The sequence below is a fragment of the Monodon monoceros genome, unplaced genomic scaffold (assembly GCF_005190385.1).
Source record: "Monodon monoceros isolate NGI ecotype Baffin Bay Population unplaced genomic scaffold, NGI_Narwhal_1 Super_Scaffold_18, whole genome shotgun sequence".
Lineage (NCBI taxonomy): Eukaryota > Metazoa > Chordata > Mammalia > Artiodactyla > Monodontidae > Monodon > Monodon monoceros.
Window position 1 is genome coordinate 117,100,079 of NW_021703774.1, and position 22,400 is coordinate 117,122,478.

Sequence of the window (22,400 nt, forward strand, 5' to 3'; positions counted from 1 at the left end):
GATAAAGTAAGATTGGGATCAAATACAAGGTAGTAGCAATTTTTCAAATATCAGTTAAACCTGCCAGTTGCTTAAAGGGGACTATCTTAAAAAGTAACATTTTCCTCATAAAATTTTTATCTTAAACCATGCCCCTTCCTCCATGGTTTTTCCTGTTAACTAGCACTTATTCTTTAAAGCAGAGATCAAGTGGACCTTGCAACACATGGATCACTATACATTAGCCTCCCCTCTGTTGAAGGCTTTGCTTGCTAAGTTAATGAGAGGGTGTGTAGTCAAACACTAGAGCTAACAGGTTTTCATTCAGACATAAAAGAACAACTTTTTTTAGTTTCGCTTTTAGCATACTCCTAAAGTTATCTCTTTGAGTATTATATAGAAGACCTAAGATCTGGATTAGCACTTTTAAAGATGATGTCTTGGCTGAGAAGAGGAAAGGCAACAGAAACAAGAACAAAAACAAATGGGGTAGGATACCAAGGGGCTGGTGTCTTGGCTGTGATTCTAAAGAGGTTTTTGGAATCATCCTTGAAATGGAGACTACTTACAATGAATAATATATAACATAGAACAAACGCTTGCTCAGGTATAGGATAGTATAGATAGTACAGGGATAGATAGATAACATAACAATGAGTCTCTGTTAACAATATGCTTTGATCAAAGACTTATAATTTCCTTTAAAATCAAAGGACTCTGATTTGTATAATATATAATGTGAAAACAAAACCAAACAATCTTCAGAACACTAACTAGCCCAAGTTTAGAAACTCAAACCACTAAGGGTTGAAAAGGAATCTTGATTTTCAAAGACAGAAAATCTGACATAAATTATTTACCCTTGGTCTAGAAAGGAGTTTGAGGAAATTGTTACCACTGTCACCACTCCTTAGTATTAAATGATAAATTATCATTTCTCTTTGGAGAATTAAATATCTACTCCAGTCATCCATCTGATATTTTACAACCATGTACGTGTTTGGTTTGTCAATTACAGGAAGCTCCATAGATCCTCAGTTAATCTAGTCCAATTTTCAGTAGTACTCTGAGGATTTTTTTTCTCATTATGATTGAATGATATTTAATCATATACAGATTATCTCTCCCTATTTCCATACCTCTTATAGATGATTTTTTCTTAGCTCCTCCACTCAATACCATCAAAGAAGAGTTCTTTTGTTGTCATTGTGATGTAGGTAGATAGAGACATGTGCCTGAATAAATACATAATTATTCATATCAGATGGTTATGTTTATGTTTTTTGTGGGTATTGAGAAATGATAAAGTAAAAGATGCTTCAGAAAATTTAGAGAATCCGTGTTGATGCACATGATAAAGAGCTTAGAAGAAGGGGATAGGATAATTGTAAAGGGTTGCTCAGTGAAATGCTTTGGAGTAACCATAGAGTATGAAAAATATCAGGAATGAAAGAATAGAATATTGAAAAGTGTTACTTGCGGTAGAGTCCTTTAAAAAATATAAGCTAGGAATTTATTTTAAAATTATGTCTAGTTGTTAAACGCTTTCCAACAAATGAAGTTTATATTATATTATTTTATGTTAGCCAAAGTTCCTAAACCTTCACTCATTCCTTCTAGCACTTCTCTTTAGTACTATTCATTCAACATGTAACAAATAATTATTGAGTATCTGCTGAGAGCCAGGGGCCATTCCTGGCTTTGAGTAAACAAGATAAGCAAAGTCCTTAGCCCCTTGTGGACTAGATTCTAAGGAAAAAGAAAAAAAAAACAAGATGTAACCCTAGTAAACAAACAAATAAAATTGTGATAAATGTTATGAATTAAATATATAAAGTTCTGAAATAGGGAATAATAAGAGGATGCCCACTTCTCATAGGATTGTCACAGAATGTTTTTATCTGAGAAGATAATATTTACAATTAAGACCTAAAGGATGGGAAGCTAGCCATGCAAAGTATAGGAAGGAGAGTGTTCTAGGCAGAGGGAAGAGCTTACACAAGGATCTGAGGTGTGAAGTAACTTGTTTTAGTTGAGTTGGGTTCAAGGGACTGAATGAAATCCAGTGTGGCAGGAGTATAGTGAACAAAGAGTAGCACAAGATGTGTTTGTGTAGTCAAGGGCCATATTTTGCTGGGTTTTTGTACCTCATAGTAAAGACTGAGCACCTTGGACAGCCATTATGGGATTTTAAAGCTAAAGAGAAACATGATCATATTTACCTTTTGACAAATATAAATATATCTTGTAACAGCTAGGGTTAAGGCAGAGACCAATAGGAAGCTATTTCTGTTTGGAAGGGATGATTATAGCTTACAGTAGAGAAATAAAGTGAAAACAGAGAGAAGTGAACAGATTTGAAATAGATTCAGGAGGTAGAATTGCCAAGATTTGCTGATGACTTAGATAAAGTGTTTCAGAAAAAGGATAAAATAGAGATGAAATCCTACATTTTTATGGTTTGAATAAGATAATGGTACATTTTACAAGATGAGGAAGATGGCAGTTGGAGGATGTGAGAAGCCCGGATCTCTTTGTTATCTCTTCTCTACACTAGATTTATACATGGCTTATTTACATAGGGCTTACTTTAAAAATAATTCAGTAGGTAGGCTCCTTTCTTTTCATGTTCCAGGTTATCTATATTCATCTGAAAATATGTTGCACTGACCTGAAACAGTACTTCAGCTATGGTTCAGAAATGAAAATGGTAAGATTGCCATTTCCCTCATTCTAGATGGAATGCTTATACAGCATAAAGTCATCACACAATGGACTTTTAATTTACTCTTAACTAAAATATTTTTTATCATTCATGTTTTTAAATTATATTATTGTAGTGATTAAATTCATTTTGCCCAACTGCAATATTTATTCCTATTAATATTCATCTATTCAATTTGACCTATTGCTCCAGTCTATTGATAATCTTTTAAATTTGTCCAGAATTAACTGATTTTGTTCTTTTACCACCCCCTTTGAAAATTTGATAAGCATTTTCTTTATATTTTTATTCACATCATTCATATAACTATTTTCAGCACAGGGCTAAGAACATGTCCACATATCAAGACATTAGAGATCTCCCTTCAAGTTAGCATCATTTTATTAATCCTTACTCTTTTCCATGTGATAGCTCAACATCTTTGATCTCCACCTAATCATACTGTCTTTCAATAAGTAGTGAAAGTGTTTATCAAACATGCTGCTGAAATGCAGGTTTATCATATCAAGGATATTGGAACCTGAATTAATTCTGACCCTGTTAAAAATAAAATTATATCTGATGTAATTCATTTATTTTCAATATATATTGCTCCTTGGTGATTATTTCTTTTCCAAATGCTACCAAAAATCCTTTAAATATTTTCCTAAATTATTGAAGACCAGTGTTAAATTTAAGGCACTTTAGTTAATAGAATATCCTTTCTGTTATTGAGAACAAGATATTAGATTTTCTCCAGTGTTGTCATAACTTGTTTTCTCTGTCATTTTGAAGATCAATCAATAAATGGGCATATCCTTTCTTTTTTTTCTTACAGTACATAAAACAAACATCCCATTTTCTTTATGATGGCAGCTTGTATAAGCCTCAGTTCATTTAGGGCTTTAGACACTCTGATCATTTTTCTGTAGATTTGTTTCACTCTCACATATGCACCATTTGTCATGGTTCTTCTTTTATAAAAGCCAAGGAAGGGAAAGTTATTTTAAATGATGACAAACAATGATATGTGGATAGTATATAAAAACGGCTAAGTTGGCAAACTAAAGAAAATATATTTCTAAAAGGAACTAGCTAGCTACTGATTTGACTTGGAGGCTTTTAAATTTCATGATTCTGCAAATTAACTTTATTTGTGATAGAGTCTGGATACTCAGATTTGACAGATAGATATATACCTTTTTAAATTTTTCCTTATTCTTTCGGGGGTGTAAAGAAATAAGTACTAGTGGAAACAGAATTGTTGCACATATCCTTTCATTCCACTTTCATTATTTTCTCATGAAGAGAATATAAGTGTGAGATCTAGAGCACAGAAAGGGTCCATTTCTATGATTGAAGTAGAATTTGAGGTGATTCTTTAACATATGATGAATTGCATTGTCAGGAGGGAAAGACAGAGAGTAGTTACCAAAATAGAGCAAAATTCATAGAAGTAAGAAGATATAAGAATGATATGGCCTGAAGAAGATTGATGGACAAATCTGAGGTTGAAAAAGCATTTAGAACTGATTGTTACAAATTTGATTGCAAAACAGTGGTCTACATTTTTTGTCATATTTTAATAGTAAGATTTGAGCCCAAATGAAAATAGAAACAGCATTATTTAAAATAGTCATGTTTTGATAGTGTATTATTATATTTATTCTTGACAACCTAAAAAAATTTGTAAATATAGAGAGAATAGGTTAACTCAAAAGTAGCTATTTATTTGTCTTTCTAGCAAAAAGTAATATTTTTGTCATGTAAAGACTGAAAATAGTGTTGTGTAAGAGTTATAGTAAAGGATTTTTTAGAGAGGAATAAAAACAGATTCATTCCAGGGTGAGATAATACCTAGTACCTATCATGAGCATTAAAAAAAAATTCTTGCACAATGAGTCACTGCATAGAGACTATGTTTTCAAAAAATCAGTTAAAGGACATTACATATAAAATTTAAAAGATAAAATAAGCTTAAGGATATTTAATTAAATATATCTGTATTATATGGTATAGGAATTTGGGCATAAAATTGTAAGTACAGGAGACTAGGACACATATCCAAGTGTTTCTTCTAAATTGTAGAGTAAAGGAGGTTTGAATAAGTGGACAGTTAAGGCAGGGGAAATATGAAAAAAATTATCTGTTTAAAAATTCTATCAGCTATCACGTTAGAGAATTTATGTGACTTTTTCTCCCCTTGGATGAAGGTAATGCTATTCACTACAACTAGAAATAAGTATTAATAGGTTTAGAGGAAAGATATGACTTCAAATCTCTTGAGTATGTTGTGTCTGTGAGATTTTCCAGGGCAAAAGAACACAGCTCATGGTGGTTATGAGTATTGCATAAATTAATATCTATAAAGAGCTTAAAATAATGGCAAATGGTAAGCACTGTACAAGTATTCCATAAACAAATATACAGAACCAAGCACCTCAGAAAAGAGATCTATCTGAGGGTATATATTTGTGAATCTTCAGAATTTAGACCAGTGGTTCTCATCAAGGAAAGCATAATATCCTGGGAAAGGTTTTCCAAATACAAACATATGTCCCTTCCCAAGATTCTGATTTTTTTATTTCCTGTAGCAGACTGTTAGTTGCCTACAAATATCTGTCCTTCTCTTCTTTCTTGGTAACAGACCCACCATTTTACTCCAGGAAGTAAAGTACCTAGCTAAAAGCCTGCATTTCTTACCCTCTCCTTTTTAGCTGTGGGAGGTCAGTGAGTTATGAACAGAAATTATTGGAAGGGCCTCTGGGAAAGTTTCTTAAGACACATGGCCTGTGCCCTTTTGTCATTTTATCCTTTCCTCCATCTTGCTGACTGAAATATAGACATGGTGTTTGATGCTCTAGTAGCTATCTTGACTTGTGAGTAAATCTTGAGGCTGGAAGCCATGTAGATGATGCAGTAAGATAGAGATGATACATTTTGAAAGAGCCTGGATTCTTTATTGACCTGGTTCCTCTGTATCAATCCTGAATGGTCTGTGAAGAGAAAGAGAGAGAACACAGTATCAATTATTAAAACGTCCTCAACCAGTTTACAGACATTGTATAGTTTACATCTGACAGTGCCTCTGCTTTACACAAAGCTCCTTATCAATATTCTACTTATTATCCCTTCCACACATATCTGATCCATTTGTACTTTTAAGGCCTGTGATAATTCTGGCCCCATTTATTTCTACCTATTTTACTATCCTTTAGTATTCTGTAAAATGTGTCCCTCCTTTCTTACTCTGAATCTTCCATCAGCCTTTCTAGGCAACATTATCTTGCTTCTCTTTGTTTATTCCTTATTTCTCCTCCCCTCTGATTCCTTTTGTCATGGCACCCTCCTGACAGGTCCCCCTTCCCCTCAATTTCCCTTAGAATATTGTCCAAAGTATATCATTAACTCTTAATAGAAAGATAATTTATCAGAATCATAATGGAACTCTCTTCATCTTTCCTTAACTCTGCCTACCTCACAGGTTTTTGCTGTTGTTTTTTAAATAAAAGTCAATTATGATAATGTGTTGAAATACATGTGAGGGTTCTTTGAGAACTCTAAAACATATATGAGATATCATTATTGTTGTCATTGTTTTTATTTTGTTTCCACAGAATATACATTCTCCTGTTGATTTAAAATTTTCTAGTGAACAGAGAAAACATGTTTCTTCTATTTTATATGAATTAAAAACAGGAAAACCAAGACATCTCATTCAAAAAGGTTAGTTATATGAATTTAAAATTATATTTAATGAACATATTTTGATGAAGAGTAATTAAATTTGTTAGATGTTGGGCATGTTAATTTTGAACTATAAATATGAAATACATTTTGAGACTTCTAGATAAAATATTCATATCTCTTTCAATAGTTTATAAATATATATATGCAGAAAGTTGTTTCATGGATATGAAGGACCTGATTTTGAGTAGAAGTTGGGAATTAGGAGAAATAAGTATTAGCAAGAACCATATTGAATTGATAGTTTTGTTACCATATGGCTGTGCCAGTATGTTACCTCCTCCAGGAAATCTGTCAAGTATCAGATTAATTAATATAAATTATTTCAGTTAAAATGATATTAAATGTCCTTCAGGCTTTGAAGATAATTATTTTTTGTACACAAAAATACATTTTATTGTTAATAAAATTTTGGTCATCATATGTGTACCTGTTTTTATTTTGTTTTTGCAGAATTTCTTCTGTTAAAATGTGTTATGATCAGATGACATTTTCTTTACCTCTGTCTTTCACAGAAGAATCATAAAAACAGTTTTGTAAAATAATTTGAAGGTCTTAAAACTTTTCTCAAGGTTTCTCTTAAACCTTTTAAACATTATTTTGATAAGAACACTTAGTATGAGGCCTACGCTCTTAACAGATTTTTAAGTGCACAATACAGTATTGTTAGCTATAAGCACAGTGTTGTACAGCAGATCTCTAGGACTCTTCCATCTTGTAAAACTGGAATTTTATAATCTTTAAACAGCAATTTTCCATTTTCCCCTCCCTCCATCCTTTTAATTCTGAAATATTTGATTTTTTTTCCTTTTTAAAAATTCATGGTAGTGTCTTTATCCTTATTGATTTTTTTTTCTTCTGTGTATGTGAACTGGTCGAACTCTACCAGATCCTCATTTGTCAGGCTTTGTTATTTCCTCACTTCGTTATGAGGTTCATGTACTTTATATACTTCCTAAAGCTCTGCATCTTTTATTTAAAAGTAATTTTATTTTAATCCAGTTATTGAACTCCTAGGTTTATAAACCAAAATGAAATGAAGGAAAAATAATAGTCCCATGCTCCATACCTCCCCACTCACTCTTCTTGCTACCCCAAGACAATAATCATTTAATAATTATTAATGACTCTTCTGTTATTTACTTTTATATTTCCAAGTAATATGCTTATTCTGCTAAAATTTCTTTTTCAACTTTAGATATTATATACAATTTCTACTGTGAAAGATAGAGGTTTAATTATCTTATAAATCCTCCCTAATACACACTCTTAACATGTCCCCTCCTCTTTTCTCCCAATATAATTATATTATCACTATTTGGGGGTTAATTAATTTTTATTATTTTTATTATTATGGCTATGTAAATACTGCTCACAGCTGAATCACACAATATATTAGGCTATGTTTTCTTTCTTATACTATTTTTTTTAAACTTGTTTGGAAACCTCATAAGAGTCAAACCTCCACTTATCACCAAGCACACCCACATATATCTATTTTCAAGATACTTCTGCTTGAGCCCTTAATTTGCTGATCAGGACTGCTTGCTTTCTAAACTTGTTCTTAACAGCTGTCATCTTGGTACATCACTTCAATTGTGATCCCGAGAATTCATTTGTTTCTATGCTGTGTTGTGACTCTTGTTTCCAGGATTCTATATCTTGTTCTTTCTTGGTTTATTTTCTTAAGTTAATGCAGTGCTTTCTTCTATTAGTTTACTGAGAAATTATATATAGGAGGTAAATTTTTTAAAACCTTGAAAATCTAAACATGTCTTTATGCTACATTTATGTTTAATTGATGATTTAACTGTGTAGAACCTTCAGAATTTTCTCAGAATTATTTTATTGTCTTCTAGCTTCCAGTGTTTCCTTTGAGAAGTCCATTGCCATTCAGTTCTCAGTCTGATGTGTGTGAACTTCTGTTCATTGTTTTTCTCTTCTGACTAGAAACTTTCAGCATTTTATCTTTGTACTAGGTGTTCTTCAATTTCACAGTGATTTGGCTCAGATATTTTTTTGTTTGCTTGTGTAGATTTTCTTTCAATTCAATTTATTGTGACTTTTTAATCTGTTATATCCCTCGTTTATGTATGTTTCTCTTGTATTATTTTGATGGTAAATATATATAACACAGAACATACCATTTTAACCATCTTAACTGTACATTAAGCATATTTATATTCTTGTGTAACCATCATGACCATCCTTTTGCAGAACCTTTTCATATGCTTCAACTGAAACACTATACCCATTAAACAATGACTCCCAATTCTCCCCTCCTCCCAGCTCTTGGAAATCACCATTCTACTTTCTGTTTCTAGAATTCCTATGGGTATGATTACTATGGGTATCTCATAAAAGCAGAATTATACAGTATTTGTCCTTTTGTGACTGGATTATTTTAGTTACCATAAGGTCGTAAAAGTTCATCCATGTTGTAACATATAAGAATGTTTTTCTTTTTAAGGTTGAATAATATTCCACTATAAGTACCACATTTTTATCCATTCATTTGTCAATTGACCCTTGGGTTGCTTCTACATTTCAGCTATTGTGAATAATGCTGCTATGACATGGGTGTACAGATATCTCTTTGAGACCCTGCTTTCAGTTGTTTTGTGTGTATACCCAGAGGTGGAACTTCTGGATCATATGATAATTTTATTTTACTTTTTTGAGGAACTACCATACTTTTTTCCACAGTGGCTATAACATTCTACATCCTCAGTAATAGTGCACAAGAATTCGAATTTCGCCACAAACTGACCAACACTGGTTATTTTGTGCTGTTGTTGTTGTTATTATTGTTGTAGTAGTGGTAGCCATCCTAGTGGCTGTGAGGTCATATTTCATGGTGGTTTTGAGTTGCCTTTCCATAATCATTAGTGATGTTGAGCATCTTTTTTTTCTTTTTTTAACATCTTTAATACAGTATAATTGTTTTACAATCGTGTGTTAGTTTCTGCTTTATAACAAAGTGAATCAGCTATACATATACATATATCCCCATATCTCCCCCCTCTTGCATCTCCGTCTCACCCTCCCTATCCCACCCCTCTAGGGAGACACAAAGCACTGAGCTGATCTCCCTGTGCTATGCGGCTACTTCCCACTAGCTATCTATTTTACATTTGGTAGCGTATATATGTCCATGCCACTCTCTCACTTTGTCCCATCTTACACTTCCCCCTCCCCATGTCCTCAAGTCCATTCTCTAGTAGGTCTGCATCTTTATTCCCGTCTTGCCCTTAGGTTCTTCAAGACCAATTTTTTTTTTTTTTTTTTAAGATTCCATATATATGTGTTAGCATACGGTATTTGTTTTTCTCTTTCTGACTTACTTCACTCTGTATGACAGACTCTAGGTCCATCCACCTCACTACAAATAACTCAATTTTGTTTCTTTTTATGGCTGAGTAATATTCCATTGTATATATGTCCCACATCTTTATCCATTCATCTGTCGATGGATACTTAGGTTGCTTCCATGTCCTGGCTATTGTAAATAGAGCTGCAGTGAACATTGTGGTACATGACTCTCTTTGAATTATGGTTTTCTCAGGGTATATGCCCACTAGTGGGATTGCTGGGTCATATGGTAGTTATATTTTTAGTTTTCTAAGGAAGCTCGATACTGTTCTCCATAATGGCTGTATCAATTTACGTTCCCACCAACAGTGCAAAAGGGTTCCCTTTTCTCCACACCCTCTCCAGCATTTATCATTTGTGGATTTTTTGATGATGGACATTCTGACTGGTGTGAGGTGATACCTCATTGTAGTTTTGATTTGCATTTCTCTAATGATTAGTGATGTTGAGCATCCTTTCATGTGTTTGTTGGCAATTGGTATATCTTCTTTACAGAATGTCTTTTTAGGTCTTCTGCCCATTTTTGAATTGGGTTGTTTGTTTTTTTTTGATATTCACCTGCATGAGCTGCTTGTATATTTTGGAGAAAAAACCTTGTCAGTTGCTTCGTTTGCAAACATTCTCTCACATTCTGAGGGTTGTCTTTTCGTCTTGCTTATGGTTTCCTTTGCTGTGCAAAAGCTTTTAAGTTTCACTAGGTCCCATTTGTTCATTTTTGTTTTTTACTTCCCTTTCTGTAGGAGGTGGGTCAAACAGGACCTTGCTGTGACTTATGTCATAGAGTGTTCTGCCTATGTTTCCTCTAAGAGTCTTATACTGTCTGGCCATACATTTAGGTCTTTAATCCATTTTAGTTTATTTTTGTGTATGGTGTTAGGGAATGTTCTAATTGCATTCTTTTACATGCAGCTGTCCAGTTTTCCCAGCACAACTAATTGAAGAGGCTGTCTTTTCTCCATTGTATATTCTTGCCTCTTTATCAAAGATAAGGTGCCCATATGTGCTTGGGTTTATCTATCAGCTTTCTATCCTGTTCCATTGATCTATATTTCTGTTTTTGTGCCAGTACCATACTGTCTTGATTACTGTAGCTTTGTAGTATAGTCTGAAGTCTGGGAGCCTGATTCCTCCATCACTGTTTTTCTCTCTCAAGATTGCTTTGGCTATTCTGGGTCTTTTGTGTTTCCATATAAATTGTGAAATTTTTTGTTCTAGTTCTGTAAAAAATGCCATTGTTAGTTTGATAGGGATTGCGTTGAATCTGTAGATTGCTTGGGTAGTACCATCATTTTCACAATGTTGATTCTTCCAATCCAAGAACATGGTATGTCTCTCCATCTGTTTGTATCAGCTTTAATTTTTCTTCCACAGTGTCATAGTTTTCTGCATACAGGTCTTGTGTCTCCTTAGGTAGGTTTATTCCTAGGGATTTTATTCTTTTTGTTGCAGTGGTAAATGGGAGTGTTTCCTTAATTTCTCTTTCAGATTTTTCATCATTCTTGTATAGAAATGCAAGATTTCTGTGCATAAATTTTGTATCCTGCTACTTTACCAAATTCATTGATTAGCTCTAGTAGTTTTCTGGTGGCATCTTTAGGATTCTCTATGTATAGTATCATGTCATCTGGAAACAGTGACAGTTTTATTTCTTCTTTTTCGATATGGGTTCCTTTTACTTCTTTTTCTTCTCTGATTGCTGTGGCTAAAACTTCCAAAACTACATTGAATAATAGTGGTGGAGTGGACAACCTTGTCTTGTTCCTGATTGTAGTGGAAATGGTTTCAGTTTTTCACCATTGAGAATGATGTTGTCTGTCATATATGGCCTTTATTATGTTAAGGTAAGTTCCCTCTATGGCTACTTTCTGGATGGTATTTTTCATAAATGGGTGTTGAATTTTGTCAAAAGCTTTTTCTGCATCTATTGAGATGATCATATGGTTTTTCTCCTTCAATTTGTTAGTACGGTTTATCACATTGATTGTTTGTGTATATTGAAGAATCTTTCCATTCCTGGGATAAATCCCACTTGATCATGGTATACGATCCTTTTAATATGCTGTTGGATTCTGTCTCCTAGTATTTTGTTGAGGATTTTTGCATCTATGTGTTATTGGCCTGTAGTTTTCTTTTTTTGTGACATCGTTTTTTGGTTTTGGTACAGGGTGATGGTGGGCTCATAGAATGAATTTGGGAGTGTTTCTCCCTCTGCTATATTTTGGAAGAGTTTGAGAAGGATAGGTGTTAGCTCTTCTCTAAATACTTGATAGAATTTGCATGTGAAGCCATCTGGTCCTGGGCTTTTGTTTGTTGGAAGATTTTTAATCAGTCTCAATTTCAGTGCTTGTGATTGGTCTGTTTATATTTTCTATTTCTTCCTGGTTCAGTCTCGGAAGGTTGTGCTTTTCTAAGAGTTTGTCTGTTTCTTCCAGGTTATCCATTTTATTGGCATATAGTCGCTTGTAATAATCTCTCATGATCCTTTGTATTTTTGCAGTCAGTTGTTATTTCTCCTTTTTCATTTCTAATTCTTTTGAGTCTTCTCCCTTTTTTTCTTGATGAGTCTGGCTAATGGTTATCAATTTTTGTTTATCTTCTCAAAGAACCAGCTTTTAGTTTTATTGATATTTGCTATTGTTTCCTTCATTTCTTTTTCATTTATTTCTGATCTGATCTTTATGATTTCTTTCCTTCTGCTAACATTGGATTGTTTTTTGTTCTTTCTCTAATTGCTTTAGGTGTAAGGTGAGTTTGTTTATTTGAGATGTTTCTTGAGGTAGGATTGTATTGCTATAAACATCCCTGTTAGAACTGCTTTTGATGCTTCCCATAGGTTTTGGTTTGTCGTGTTTTCATTGTCATTTGTTTCTAGGTATTTTTTGATTTCCTCTTTGTTTTCTTCAGTGATCTCTTGGTTATTTAGTAGGGTATTGTTTAGCCTCCATGTGTTTGTATTTTTTACAGATTTTTTCCTGAAATTGATATCTAGTCTCATAGCATTTTGGTTGGAATAGATACTTGAAACGATTCAAATTTTCTTAAATTTACCAAGGCTTCATTTGTGACCCAAGATATGATCTATCCTGGAGTATGTTCCATGAGCACTTGAGAGGAGAGTGTATTCTGTTGGTTTTGGATGGAATGTGCTATAAATGTCAATTAAGTCCATCTTGTTTAATGTATCATTTAAAGCTTGTGTTTCCTTATTTATTTTCATTTTGGATGATCTGTCCATTGGTGAAAGTGGGGCGTTAAAGTCCCCTACTATGATTGTGTTACTTTCGATTTCCCCTTTTATGGCTGTTAGCATTTGCCTTATGTATTGAGGTGCTCCTATGTTGGGTGCATAAATATTTACAATTATTACATCTTCTTGGATTGATCCCTTGATCATTCTGTAGTGTCCTTCTTTGTCTCTTGTAATAAATAGTCTTTATTTTAAAGTCTATTTTGTCTGATATGAGAATTGCTACTCCAGCTTTCTTTTGATTTCCATTTGCATGTAATATCTTTTTCCATTCCCTCACTTTCAGTCTGTATGTGTCCCTGGGTCTGAAGTGGGTCTCTTGTAGACAGCATATATATGGGTCTTGTTTTTGTATCCATTCAGCCAGTCTGTGTCTTTTGGTTGGGGTATTTAGTCCATTTTCATTTAAGGTAATTATCAATATGTATGTTCCTATTACCATTTTCTTAATTGTTTTGGGTTTGTTATTATAGGCCTTTTCCTTCTCTTGTGTTTCCTGCCTTGAGAAGTTCCTTTAGCATTTGCTGTAAAGCTGGTTTGGTGGTACTGAATTCTCTTAGCTCTTCTTGTCTGTAAAGATTTTAATTTCTCCATCGAATCTGAATGAGATTCTTGCTGGGTAGAGTAATCTTGGTTGTAGGTTTTTCCTTCATCACTTTAAATATGTCCTGCCACTCCCTTCTGGACTGCAGAGTTTCTGCTGAAAGATCAGCAGTTAACCTTATGCGGATTCCCTTGTAAGTTATTTGTTGCTTTTCCCTTGCTGCTTTTAATATTTTTTCTTTGTATTTGATTTTTGATAGTTTGATTAATATGTGTGTTGGCATGTTTCTCCTTGGATTTGTCCTCTATGGTACTCTCCGCACTTCCTGGACTTGATTAACTATTTCCTTTCCCATATTCAGGAAGTTTTCAACTATAATCTCTTCAGATAGTTTCTCAGTCCATTTCTTTTTCTCTTCTTCTTCTGGAACTCCTATAATTTGAATGTTGGTGTGTTTAATGTTGTCCCTGAGGTCTCTGAGACTGTCCTCAATTCTTCTCATTCTTTTTTCTTTATTCTGCTCTGCGGTAGTTATTTCCACTATTTTATGGTCCAGGTCACTTATCCGTTCTTCTGCCTCACTTATTCTGCTACTGATCCCTTCTAGAGAATTTTTAATTTCATTTATTTTGTTGTTCATCCTTGTTTGTTTGCTCTTTAGTTCTTCTAGGTCCATGTTAAACGTTTCTTGTATTTTCTCCATCCTATTTCCAAGATTTTGGATCATGTTTAGTATCATTACTCTGAATTCTTTTTCACGTAGACTGCTTATTTCCTCTTCATTTGTTTGGTCTGGTGGGTTTTTACCTTGCTCCTTCCTCTGCTATGTATTTCTCTGTCTTCTCATTTTCCTTAATTTACTGTGTTTGGGGTCTCCTTTTTGCAGGATGCAGGTTCGTAATTCCCATTGTTTTTGGTGTCTGCCCCCAGTCACTAAGGTCGGTTCAGTGGGTTGTGTAGTCTTCCTGGTGGAGGGAACTGGTGTCTGTGTTTTGGTGGATGAGGCTGGATCTTGTCTTTCTGGTGGGCAGGACCACGTCTGGTGGTATGTTTTGGGGTGTCTGTGACCTTATTTTGATTTTAGGCATCCTCTCTGCTAATGGGTGGAGTTGTGTTCCTGTCTTGCTAGTTGTTTGGCATGGGCTGTCCAGCACTGTAGCTTCCTGGTCTTTGAGTGGAGCTGGGTCTAGTGTTGAGATGGAGATCTCTGGGAGAGCATTTGCCATTTGTTATTACGTGGAGCCATGAGGTCTCTGGCAGACCAATGTCCTGAACTCGGCTCTCCCACCTCAGAGGCTCACACCTGACACCTGGCCAGAGCACCAAGACCCTGTCAGCTGCAAGGCTCAGAAGAAAAGGGAGAAAAAAAAAGAAAGAATGAAAGAAAGAAATAAAATAAAGTTATTAAAATAAGAAAAATATTATTAAAAGTAAAAAAATAAAAACATAATAAGAAAGAAAGAAAAAAGAAGAGAGCAGCAAAACCAGAAAACAAATCCACTAATAGATAACAAGTGCTAAAAACTGTAGTAAAAAAAAAAAAAGAACTGAAAAGGACAGACAGAACTGTAAGACAAATAGTAAAAGCAAAGCTATACAGACAAAATCTCACAAAGAAGTATACGTATGCACACTCAAAAAAAGAGAAAAAGGAAAAATATATTTTTTTTTAAAAAAGGAAAAGAGCAACCAAATCAATAAACAAATCTACCAGTGATAATAAGCTCTAAATACTAAACTAAGATAAACATAAAACCAGAAACAAATTATATGCAGAAAGCAAACCCGAAGTCTACAGTTGCTCCCAAAATCTGCCACCTCAATTTTGGGATGATTTCTTGTCTATTCAGGTATTCCACAGATGCAGGGTACATCAAGTTTATTGTGGAGATTCAGTCCGATGCTCCTGAGGCTGCTGGGAGAGATTTCCCTTTCTCTTCTTTATTCGCACAGCTCCTCCGGTTCAGCTTTGGATTTGGCGCTGCCTCTTCATGTAGGTTGCCTGAGGGCATGTTTTCCCCACCCAGACAGAACAGGGTTAAAGTAGCAGCTGATTAGGTGGCTCTGGCTCACTCAGACCATGGGGAGGGAGAGGTACAGAATGCAGGGCGAGCCTGTGGCTGTAGAGGCCAGCTTGACATTGCAACAGCCTGAGGCATGCTGTGTATTCTCCTGGGGAGGTTGTCCCTGGATCACAGGACCCTGGCAGTGGCTGGCTGCACAGGCTCCTTGGAGGGGAGGTGTGGTTAGTGACCTGTGGTTGCACACAGGCTCCTTGGTGGCTGCAAAAGCAACCTTAGCATTTCATGCCCCTGTCTCTGGTGTCCACACTGATAAATGTGGCTTGCGGCTGTCTCTGGAGCTTGTTTAGGTTGTGGTCTGAATCCCCTCTCCTCGCGCACCCCGAAACAATGGTCTCTTGCCTTAGTCAGTTCCAGGTATTTTCTTGGACTCCCTCCCGGCTAGCTGTGGTGCACTAGCCCCCTTCAGGCTGTGCTCACACAGCCAACCCCAGTCCTCTCCCTGGGATCTGACCTCTGAAGCTCGAGCTTCAGCTCTCAGCCCCACCCACCCCAGTGGGTGAGCAGACAAGCCTCTCAGGCTGGTGAGTGATGGTCAGTCCTGATCCTCTGTGTGGGGATTTCTCTGCTTTGCCCTCTGAGCCCCTGGTGCTGTGCTCTCCTCCGTGGCTCTGAAGCTTCCCCCCCAACCCCCCGTCTCTAACAGTGGAGGTGCTTCCTAGTGTGTGGAAACTTTTCCTCCTTCACAGCTCCCCCCCAGAGGTGCAGATACCATCCCTATTCTGTGTCTGATTTTTCTTTTTTCTTTTGCCCTACCCAGGTACATGGGGAGTTTCTTGCCTTTGGGGAGGTCTGAAGTCTTCTGCCTGTGTTCAGTAGGTGTTGTGTAGGCATTTTTCCACATGTAAATGTATTTCTGATGTATTTGTGAGTAGGGAGGTGATCTCCACGTCTTACTCCTTCACCATCTTGAAGGTCCCTCCCTGGGTATCTTTTATTGTGCTTATCTACTGTATGTATATCTTCTTTGGAAAAATGTCTATTCATATCTTTTGCTCATTTCCTAATTGGATTGTTTGATATTTGTTGCTGAGCTGTATGATTTTTTATGTATTCTGGATATCAATCCTCTATCGGATATATGACTTACAAATATTTTCTCCCATGCACAAATATTTTCTCCCATGCTGTCGTTTGCCTTTTTACTTTTGATGCACAAGTTTTAAATTTTGATGAAGTACAGGCTATTTGTTTTTTGTGTGTCATATGTGCTTTTGGTGTTATAACCAAGAAGTCATTGCACAGTCCAATGTCATGAAACGTTTTGCCCTGTGTTTCCCTCTAAGAGTTTTATAGTTTTAGTTCTTATATTTAGACTGTTGATCCATTTGGGGTTAATTTTTGTATATGGTGTTAAGTAAGGAACCCACTTTTTTGCATATGGAATGGAGTTGAAAAGATTGTCCTTTCCCCATTGAATAGTTCTGATACCCATGTTGAAAGATATATGACCCTGTGTGCAGTTTACATCTGGGCTCTTATTCTGTTTACATTGAACTGTATGTCTCTCTTTATATCAGGGCCACACTGTTTTGATTACCAAAGCTTTGTAGTAAGTTTTAAAATGGGGGTGTATGTGTGAGAACAATTGGATTTTGATAGGGATTGCATTGAATTCGTAGATTACTTTGAATAGAAGCTTAATAATATTAAGTCTTCAAGTTCATAAACACAGGATGTCTTTCCATTTATTTGTGTCATGTTTAATTTATTTCAGCAACACGTTAAGGTTTCAGTGTACAGGCTGCTCACCTCCTTGGTTAAGTTTGTTCTATATATTTTAGTCTTCTTGATACTATTATAAATGGAATTGTTTTCTTTATTTCCTTTTGGTATTCCTCATTGTTAATGTGTAGAAACACAAATGATATTTGCGTGTTAGCTTTGTATGCTGTAATTTTGCTAAATTTGTCTATTAATTCTGACAGAATTTTGTGAGTATGGGGTGTGTGTGTGTGTAAAATCTTTAGGGTTTTCTGCATATAGGATATGTACTCTATGAAGAGAGAAAATTTTATTTCTTCCTTTCTGATTTGCATGTGTTTTAATTCATTTCCTTGCCTAAATGCTCTGGCTAGGACTTGAAGCACTATATCAAATACAATGATAAAAGTGGGCATCCTTTTCTTATTTGTGATCTCAGAGGAAAAATTTACAGTGTTTTACATTGACTATGATGTTAGCTGTGCTTTTTTCTTATATACCATTATTATGTGGAGGTAGTTTCCTCCTATTCCCTGTTTGTTGGGTGTTTTTATCATCAAAGGGTGTTGAATTTTGTCAGTTTTTTTCCTGAATTGATTAAGATAATTGTGTTTTTTCCCTTCATTCTGTTAATGTATATTCCATTGATTTTCATATATTGTGCCATTTTTTCATTCCAGGAATAAATCCCACTTGCTCTTGGTGTATAATATATATATTTTTCTACATCTTTATTGGCGTATAATTGCTTTACAATGGTGTGTTAGTTTCAGCTTTATAACAAAGTGAATCAGTTATACATATACATATGTTCCCATATCTCTTACCTCTTGCATCTCCCTCCCTCACACCTCCCTATCCCACCCCTCCAGGCGCTCACAAAGCACCGAGCTGATCTCCCTGTGCTATGCAGCTGCTTCCCACTAGCTGTCTACCTTACGTTTGGTAGTGTATATATGTGCATGGCTCTCTCTCACTTTGTCACAGCTTATCCTTCCCCCTGCCCATATCCTCAAGTCTATTCTCTAGTAGGTCTGTGTCTTTATTCCTGTCTTACCCCTAGGTGCTTCAAGACATTTTTTTTTTCCTTAAATTCCATATATATATGTGTTAGTATATGGTATTTGTCTTTCTCTTTGTGACTTACTTCACTCTGTATGACAGACTTTAGGTCTATCCACCTCATTACAAATAGCTCAATTTCGTTTCTTTTTATGGCTGAGTAATATTCCATTGTATATATGTCCCACATCTTCTTTATCCATTCATATGATGACGGACACTTAGGCTGTTTCCATCTCTGGGCTATTGTAAGTAGAGCTGCAATGAACATTTTGGTACATGACTCTTTTTGAATTATGGTTTTCTCAGGGTATATGCCCAGTAGTGGGATTGCTGGGTCATATGGTAGTTATATTTGTAGTTTTTTAAGGAACCTCCATACTGTTCTCCATAGTGGCTGTATCAATTTACATTCCCACCAACAGTGCAAGAGGGTTCCCTTTTCTCCACACCCTCTCCAGCAATTATCGTTTCTAGATTTTTTGATGATGGCCATTTTGACTGTTGTGAGATGATATCTCATTGTAGTTTTGATTTTCATTTCTCTAATGATTAATGAAGTTGAGCATTCTTTCATATGTTTGTTGGCAGTCTGTATATGTTTGGAGAAATGTCTATTTAGGTCTTCTGCCCATTTTTGGATTGGGTTGTTTGTTTTTTTGTTATTGAGCTGCATGAGCTGTTTATAAATTTTGGAGATTAATCCTTTGTCAGTTGCTTCATTTGCAAATATTTTCTCCCATTCTGAGGGTTGTCTTTTGGTCTTGTTAATGGTTTCCTTTCCTGTTGAAAAGCTTTGAAGTTTCATTAGATCCCATTTGTTTATTTTTGTTTTTATTTCCATTTCTCTAGGAGGTGGGTCAAAAAGGATTTTGCTGTGATTTATGTCATAGAGTGTTCTGCCTATGTTTTCTTCTAAGAGTTTGATAGTTTCTAGCCTTACATTAAGGTCTTTAATCCATTTTGAGCTTATTTTTGTGTATGGTGTTAGGGAGTGATCTAATCTCATACTTTTACAAGTACCTGTCCAGTTTTCCCAGCACCACTTTTTGGAGAGACTGTCCTTTCTCCACTGTACATTCCTGCCTCCTTTATCAAAAATAAGGTGACCATATGTGCGTGGGTTTATCTCTGGGCTTTCTATCCTGTTCCACTGATCTATCTTTCTGTTTTTCTGCCAGTACCATACTGTCTTGATTCCTGTAGCTTTGTAGTATAGTCTGAAGTCAGGGAGCCTGATTCCTCCAGCTCCGATTTTCGTTCTCAAGATTGCTTTGGCTATTCGGGGTCTTTTGTGTTTCCATACAAATTGTGAAATTTTTTGTTCTAGTTCTGTGAAAAATACCAGTGGTAGTTTGATAGGGATTGCATTGAATCTGTAGATTGCTTTGGGTAGTAGAGTCATTTTCACAATGTTGATTCTTCCAATCCAAGAACGTGGTATATCTCTCCATCTATTTGTATCATCTTTAATTTCTTTCATCAATGTCTTATAATTTTCTGCATGCAGGTCTTTTGTCTCCTTAGGTAGGTTTATTCCTAGATATTTTATTCTTTTTGTTACCATGGTAAATGGGAGTGTTTTCTTCATTTTACTTTCAGATTTTTCATCCTTAGTGTATAGGAATGCTAGAGATTCCTGTGCATTAATTTTGTATCCTGCTACTTTACCAAATTCATTGATTAGCTCTAGTAGTTTTCTGGTAGCATCTTAAGGATTCTCTATCTATAGTATCATGTCATCTGCAAACAGTGACAACTTTACCTCTTCTTTTCCAATTTGGATTCCTTTTATTTCCTTTTTTTCTCTGATTGCTGTGGCTAAAACTTCCAAAACTATGTTGAATAAGAGTGGTGAGAGTGGGCAACCTTCTCTTGTTCCTGATCTTAGTGGAAATGCTTTCTGTTTTTCACCATTGAGGATGATGTTGGCTGTGTGTTTGTCATATATGGCCTTTATTATGTTAAGGAAAGTTCCCTCTAGGCCTACTTTCTGGAGGGTTTTTATCATAAATGGGTGTTGAATTTTGTTGAAAGATTTCTCTGCATCTGTTGAGATGATCATATGTTTTTTCTCCTTCAATTTGTTAATATGGTTTATCACATTGATTGTTTTGCATATATTGAAGAATCCTTGCATTCCTGGAATAAACCCCACTTGATCATGGTGTATGATCCTTTTAATGTGCTGTTGGATTCTGTTTGCTAGTATTTTGTTGAGGATTTTTGCATCTATGTTCATCAGTGATATTGGCCTGTAGTTTTCTTTCTTTGTGACATCCTTGTCTGGTTTTGGTATCAAGGTGATGCTGGCCTCGTAGAAAGAGTTTGGGAGTGTTCCTCCCTCTGCTATATTTTGGAAGAGTTTGAGAAGGATAGGTGTTAGCTCTTCTCTAAATGTTTGATAGAATTCTCTTGTGAAGCCATCTGGTCCTGGGCTTTTGTTTGTTGGAAGATTTTTAATCACAGTTTCAATTTCAGTGCTTGTGATTGGCATGTTCATATTTTCTATTTCTTCCTGATTCAGTCTTGGCAGGTTGTGCATTTCTAAGAATTTGTCCATTTCTTCCAGGTTGTCCATTTTATTGGCATAGAGTTGCTTGTAGTAATCTCTCATGGTCTTTTGTATTTCTGCCGTGTCCATTGTTATTTCTCCTTTTTCATTTCTAATTCTATTGATTTGAGTCTTCTCCCTTTTTTTCTTGATGAGTCTGGCTAATGGTTTTTCCATTTTGTTTATCTTCTCAAAGAACCAGCTTTTAGTTTTATTGATCTTTGCTACTGCTTCCTTCATTTCTTTTTCATTTATTTCTGATCTGATTTTTATGATTTCTTTCCTTCTGCTAACTTTGGGGGTTTTTTTGTTCTCCTTTCTGTAGTTGCTTTAGGTGCAAGGTTAGGTTGTTTGTTCGAGATGTTTCCTGTTTCTTAAGGTAGGATGGTATTGCTATAAGCTTCCCTCTTAGATCTGCTTTTGCTGCATCCCATAGACTTTGGGTCGTCGTGTCTCCATTGTCATTTGTTTTTAGGTATTTTTTTATTATCTCTTTGATTTCCTCAGTGATCACTTCGTTATTAAGTAGTGTATTGTTTACCCTCCATGTGTTTCTATTTTTTACATATCTTTTCCTGTAATTGATATCTAGTCTCATAGCATTGTGGTTGGAAAAGAGAGTTGAAACAATTTCAATTTTCTTAAATTTACCAAGGCTTGACTTGTGACCCAAGATATGATCTATCCTGGAGAATGTTCAATGAGCACTTGAGAAAAATGTGTATTCTGTTGTTCTTGGATGGAATGTCCTATAAATATCAATTAAGTCCATCTTGTTGAAGGTATCATTTAAAGCTTGTGTTTCCTTATTTATTTTCATTTTGGATGATCTGTCAATTGGTGAAAGTAGGGTGTTAAAGTCCCCTACTATGAATGTGTTACTGTCGATTTCCCCTTTTATGGCTGTTAGTATTTGCCTTATGTATTGAGGTGCTCCCATGTTGGGTGAATAAATATTTACAATTGTTATATCTTCTTCTTGGATCGATCCCTTGACCATTATGTAGTGTCCTTCTTTGTCTCTTGTAATAGTCTTTATTTTAAAATCTATTTTGTGTGATATGAGAATTGCTACTCCAGCTTTCTTTTGGTTTCCATTTGCATGAAATATCTTTTTTCATTCCCTTACTTTCAGTCTGTATGTGTCTCTAGGTCTGAAGTGGGTCTCTTTTAGACAGCATATATATGGGTCTTGTTTTTGTATCCATTCAGCCAGTCTGTGTCTTTTGGTTGGTGTATTTAATCCATTTACATTTAAGGTAATTATTGATATGTATGTTCCTATGACCATTTTCTTAATTGTTTTGGGTTCATTATTGTAGGTCTTTTCCTTCTCTTGTGCTTCTTGCCTAGAGAAGTTCCTTTAGCAGTTGTTGTAAAGCTGGTTTGGTGGTGCTGAACTCTCT

The 22,400-nt window shown here is 35.3% G+C and overlaps 1 protein-coding gene across 2 annotated transcripts in view; it reads left to right on the forward strand.

Annotated features, from left to right (window-relative positions):
- Window positions 1-22,400, forward strand: part of LRRIQ3 (leucine rich repeats and IQ motif containing 3) — a 233,547-nt gene that overhangs the window by 151,632 nt on the left and 59,515 nt on the right. For both annotated transcript variants that reach the window (XM_029231188.1, XM_029231187.1), the window contains one exon: window positions 6,301-6,409. In XM_029231188.1, coding sequence (XP_029087021.1) covers window positions 6,301-6,409 — 109 coding nt within the window. The remainder of the gene's footprint in view (window positions 1-6,300; window positions 6,410-22,400) is intronic.